The sequence below is a fragment of the Sinocyclocheilus anshuiensis genome, unplaced genomic scaffold (genome assembly GCF_001515605.1).
Source record: "Sinocyclocheilus anshuiensis isolate Anshui unplaced genomic scaffold, SAMN03320099.WGS_v1.1 scaffold553, whole genome shotgun sequence".
Classification (NCBI taxonomy): Eukaryota; Metazoa; Chordata; class Actinopteri; order Cypriniformes; family Cyprinidae; genus Sinocyclocheilus; species Sinocyclocheilus anshuiensis.
Window position 1 is genome coordinate 1,008,428 of NW_015539821.1, and position 6,093 is coordinate 1,014,520.

Consider the following 6,093-nt stretch of genomic DNA (forward strand, 5'->3'; position numbering starts at 1 on the left):
TCTTCCATATGCACCTAAGGAATGTTCATATGTGTATTGCTTCCGAAACCTCCTTCGGGAAGGTTGGAGCTTCCGTAACGTCCCTGTTCCAAGTAGAACGGGTACGTTTTCCCAGTGTTATCCAGTCTTACTCATTGGGTAGTGCCATAGCAGCAGTAGCTGGTCCTCTTGTGCAAGCCCTGGCCTACGCCAAAAAGTAGGGGCGAGAGTGACGTCGAGAGTGACCGACTGAAAGGGAACGTTACGTATGGTAACCCTCGTTCCCTGAAGGAGGGAACGGAGACGTCACGTCCCGTCGCCACCACCGCTGAGCGGCCGGGTCACCGGCTCGGTTCCTCAGCGAAAACCTGAATATGCGCTGCATCTGCTGCCTACTTATACTCACGCTGTGATCAGCGGCAGCTGAATGCAATAATCGCATGCCAATGTGCATTGGCTCATTTAGTTTACACTCGAAGTAGATTGGTCTCTCTAAGCGAGATCCCAATTCGTCGGTCATCCGACGTGACGTCTCCGTTCCCTCCTTCAGGGAATGAGGGTTACCATACGTAACCGAGACGTTTCTTACCTTGAAAGACGTGGGGGGAAAAAGTCCTCCAGTCCCGAGCGCTAAGTGCAATCATGAAAAAGCCGAATGTTGTTTGAGACCAAACAGGGAGCACTGTACTGCAGTCTGAGCGGGGCCGGGGTGGGGTAGACAGCACATGGCATCCCTCAGAAAAATCTTAACAAGGTTTGTCGTTTAATGGTTTAACTTTTCCAATGATGCATGTAACGGGGGGCAATTATACTAAGTGATTTATTGTACCCGGGCTGCAGTTGAATTTCAAAACATTTCATCGTGGCACAATCCAATCCTTGTAAACAAACAGAAAATAAACATTGCCGTATTTTCCCCTCCTGGGCTTTCGGCATTATATTTATGTCAGGCCAGAAATGCCAAGTAAATCAATCAGCCAGACGCCTGACAGTTTGGAGGTCTGACCAAAGGCTGAAGTTAAAGCATGTTTATGGGCAGGACTGGGGCCCATAATGCCTATATTTCGGGCCATCCTAAAGTCCTGACAGTGCCAACTGTGTGTGACAGTGCAATTTCGGCCGACTTGCCCATAAATTTATAGTTTGTTAAATTAACCGCATGTAGTAGCCAGATGTCAATCTTCAGAGCGCAGGAAATTGCACCTCATGGCAGCTAATATGGCTACCTTTTCCACTGCGCTGTGGACCCCCGTGTAAGACCGGCTAGGTTAGACCCTCTTTTTTTCGAATTGACAACATGCACTTTATCATCTCCCCCGGAGAGCTGCCGTCTCCAGGGGTTCAGGCTGGGCCAGTGAAAGAGGGTTTCTTCAGCCATGTATTTATTTGTTTATTTTGCTGTCATGGTCTATGACTAAGGCTCTGAAAGAAAATGCAGTAGTATTCACAGCCTATGAGGAGAACTGGTCAGGCAGTATTCATTTTACCAAGACAAATCTATATGGCCAAACACAGTCCTGTGTGTTCCAGACGACCGTAGACTACATTCATAAACACTGTTATGCTGACACAAGTGGTGTGAGCTTGGAGAATTAATGGTAGTGCAATGGGCTTCCTGTCATTTCAATCAGGACTTTTATTTTTGGTTTATGTAAGTTGGAGATACATTGGTCAGTCTGCTACTGCATGTCTTTTTCACATTACAGTTTTGATTATAAATAAGTTGATGAATTTGCAAGCAAAAACTATTATGCCCTGCCTACACTGAAAAAAAAAATTGTGAAGAAACTATTTTACTTGATATTTATTTATTTATTTATTTTTGGTTATGGAGCGTAATGCTACAGTAGGTTTCCAGAAGTAAATGTCCTGGTCATTGTCTCCATAGAGAAATTGATTTTCAGCAGTAACGCATAAACCCTTCAAGTCAGAGCTACCATGAGGCTGTTAAATTATGACACATTCTTCTGTAGAAGCCACAAGTGTGAATTAAATATTATTTCAGAAAAAAATAGCTGTATTTCTGGTGAAGAACTCACTACTCATAATAATTATATCTGTCTCTTATTTTGAAGTTTATCTAGCTTTTTTTGTATCTTGTCTGTGTTTGCTTCCACTTTCTTTTGACTTCTGGTTGTTTTTCTATTGGTTTTGAATTATGGTTGTTTTTCTTTCGGTTTATTGATTTGTCATGTGTTGGTTTTGCTTACTGGTTTATGTTTATCTTTGTAGTTGTTTATTATTGCATGTTTTCTATGTGCTTGTTAGCCTTCTTGCTGAGTTTTGATGAGTTAATCTTCTATGTAAACCACGCTCTGTTTATTTGGTTCTGCTTTGTTTGATTTTTGTTGCTTTTCACTTTTTATTTATTTATTATAGCTCAAAAACCTACACTACTCATAATCCTCAAGAGAGATAAACCAATCAGAAACCACTGTCACCATGGATACAAATGTCTACTCCCTACACTCTCAAAATGCATATATATTTAGCCATAAACTCAAAATATATTGTTTTTATATAACTAAAACTATTTACTTAAAGTCATTCATTATATATTGTACTATAGTTTTTTTTTATTATTACATCAATCTCAACGCTTCATGGAATGAAGGCTTCATTTCCTTATAAATGAATTTAAGTGTGCAATCTAGTGTCTGTTTTCAAATATTTTTGCTTCCAGTCAAAGTTTGTAATGTTGTATTAATCTCAGAGCTGGTTGGTTTGGTTCAAGGCTTATAAAACTCTTTATTGAAAAATCTTTTCACTGCCCACAGAGGAAATGATGAGAAAAAAAATTCCAGTACCTAGGCCACTGAGAAAATGTTTGACCAGTGTTGTGCTCTATTGTACAAGAGCTCGAATGTGTAAATCATTTTCATTTCATAGCAGAGAACCTGTATTTTCTACACTATACAGGTTTGAAGTAAGACATTTTGACTTTACACCTCACCTAATATGTAATGTAAGTCTCTGGTGTCCCCAGAATGTGTCTGTGAAGTTTCAGCTCAAAATACCCCACAGGTAATTTATTATATGTGAGCCTGGACCACAAAACCAGTCTTAAGTCACTGGGGGGGTATATTTGTAGCAATAGCCAAAAATACATTGTATGGGTCAAAATTATTGATTTTTCTTTTATGCCAAAAATCATTAGGACATTAAGTAAAGATCATGTTCCATGAAGATATTTTGTAAATGTCCTACTGTAAATATATAAAAACTTAATTTTTGATTAGTAATATGCATTGCTAAGAACTTAATTTGGACAACTTTAAAGGCGATTTTCTCAATATTTCGATATTCTCAATATTTTTTGCACCCTCAGATTCCAGATTTTCACATAGTTGTATCTCGGCCAAATATTGTCCTATCCTAACAAACCATACATCAATGGAAAGCTTGAGATTTATAAATCTCAATTTAGAAAAATTGACCCTTATGACTGGTTTTGTGGTCCACATATCATTTTGAAAATGCTATAAGACATAAATAAATGCTTTTTAGAGGCAACCAAAAAAATTAAAGTTCCAGAAGAGTTCAACCCAAATATTCAGTTGTGTGCAGCTCATTTTATGGAGGACTGTTTCCTGATTCTGGCAGAGTAGACTACAATGCCGGTTGTTCTGACTCACAGTCTGTAAGTACGTTTTCATATTTAAAGAATTTGCCACTGAGGATTCAAACGCGAGTTTTGAGCAGTGTAGAGTAGCGCTTGTTGTTTGTCATTTCTCAGATCACAAATGCAGACATGGTTTTATGTTTAGCGGCGAGATGCAACACAACGCGTAAAAAGACAGTATAAGTCATTATAATCCGTAATTATGTCCCCACTGGATCACCAGGAGCATAGAGGAGAAACAATAATGTACAGTATGTGGAAAATAATGTGTTTTTTGAACCTTAAACCGCATAAACAAATTTTCATTACACCAAATACACAAAATAATGTTCTTTTTAGCAACATCATATGGCCCCTTTAAATGCAGACCCCTTTAACTGCTGCTCCCCGCCCCCTTTTCCAGAATAGAGATGCGCAATTACAGCGTGTACCTGCTAAAAAAACATCTGTTTTGGTTCTGATTATCATGTTTATTGCGCTGAAATCATGCGTTTTAAACCATATTTGTTTAAACATCTGATGTACGATTTTCTGAGCGCACACTGACAGAAAGCGGCTGTCACAGCATGTGAGTACTAAACTAAGTTCTCATTCACACACAAGTTTACGTTAAAAACACACGAGTTACAAAAACAGTCGGTTATGTCTGGGCAAGTAAACAGCTGGGAAATAAATCGCATGTTTATTTTAGATCTGTGTGGCAGCAGCAATATGCCGTAAATAAATCAATAAATCCACTGCTTTCTTGTCACTTCTGAGGCTGGGAATCTAAATAGTGTTCTGTGCTGGTACACCGTTGTCGCTTGCGAAATCAAATGACGGCGCCGTGGGTGGAAACTTACAGATTAAGGAGCGGTGATATTATAATGAGATCCCTTTGCCACGTCACTAGGGGAGCGAAATCAGACGGGCTCGTTTTTGCAGATGCTTGCAGAAAAAGGCTTACCAAAACAAAGTTACTGGGTTAATCTTTTTCACGTTTCCTTGGTAGATGCACCGGGGACCTGATTATACCACTTAAAACCTGGAAAAGTCAGATTTGCATGATATGTCACCTTTAAACTGAAATGCAAGGTTGTCCAGAAGCTAAAAAAATACTCATTGGAATTAATGAAAAGTCTCATTACCAGACCTCTGTGTTGTGTTTCAGTTGTCAGTTTGGAGAGCAGAGATGCCCATCTCTCAGCGCTTGTGCAGGAAGCCCAAAGGAGAGCCAGCGAGCTGTCCACCCAGGTGATGAGAGAAAGTCTCAGCCTGGAAACATCTGACAAGGAAAAACAGCTCAAAGCTTGGGAGTGGAGATGCAAACTCTACAAGCGCATGCGCACGGGATTTGAGCATGCACGTAAGTCGAACCTGAGTCTGCTATTGTTGTCTAACCTTTCAGGGAAAAAAAAGGTCATTCATATGTTATGATACAATACAATACACATCGAACTAGCCTTATTTAATATCAGTTCTGTCTAATCTATCACTGTCTGCTGAAAGGTCATCTATTCCCATATTGGCCCAACCTGTTAACTTTATTAGAATGTGAAGACTCTGCAAACAAGCCACTATGATCATTTGGACCACAGATATTAATATCAGGTTGATTGGCCTGAAATGACTCTTGAGCTGCGAACACACACAATAGTGTCCCTTTCACCCTCCTGTCATATTGATTACTTGTTAAATCAGGTGAGTTTCGTTGGCTTCTCTTTGTAAACAACCTCAAGTGAAGGCAGACGTGATAAATCAGCAACGCTTTGCCACAGACACCCTCAAAAATAAGATTGCCGAGAAATACTCAGAGGTATCTCTGAAAAGGATTTCAGGAAACTCAAGAGCACCATTAGCTGTGCTGTGTGCTTTGGGTTACAAGTACAAAATGAAGGTGCTAACAAGAAGATGGAACCACATAAAACATGCATGTATATATAAAGTGGGTATAGAAAAGAATCACCCCCTTTACAATAATCACATTTTGTTGCTTTGCAGCCTGAAATGAAGACAGACACAGTTTTTGGTTTATCCAGCTGTATTTACTCAGTGCAACTTATAACATACAAGTGAAAGATATAACACCAACGTGTCATAAAAAAATAAAAAAGAAGAATCACTGAGTTGGAAAAAGGATCACCCACTTGTATCAGTATCATGTTGGAAGGTAAATCTTCTTCCCATTGACAACTTTCTGGCAGAGAGCAGCAGATTTTTCTCAAGAATTTGACTATATTTTGCCCCATCCACTTTTCCTTCTGTCCTGACAAGTGTTCCAGTCCCTGCTGCAGAGAAACACCCCCATAAGAATATTTAAGGTGTGTTTTAGCAAAGCTCAGTCGTGACTGCATGTGGCCTTTCCTGAGGAGTGGCTTTTTTTCTTGCAACCCTCCCATATAAGCATTGAGAATTGTTATATTGTTGTCACATGCACACAATGACCAAAATGATCTTTGTCATAAATTCCTGCAACTGCTTCAGAGTTGCTGTAGGCCTGTTGGTCGCATCTC

At 39.6% G+C, this 6,093-nt stretch overlaps 1 protein-coding gene across 1 annotated transcript in view; it reads left to right on the forward strand.

The window, feature by feature from the left end:
- The window catches only part of LOC107684130 (ankyrin repeat and fibronectin type-III domain-containing protein 1-like), a 92,396-nt gene that overhangs the window by 55,596 nt on the left and 30,707 nt on the right, over positions 1-6,093 (forward strand). The window contains exon 11 of the mRNA XM_016480342.1: positions 4,752-4,946. Coding sequence (XP_016335828.1) covers positions 4,752-4,946 — 195 coding nt within the window. The remainder of the gene's footprint in view (positions 1-4,751; positions 4,947-6,093) is intronic.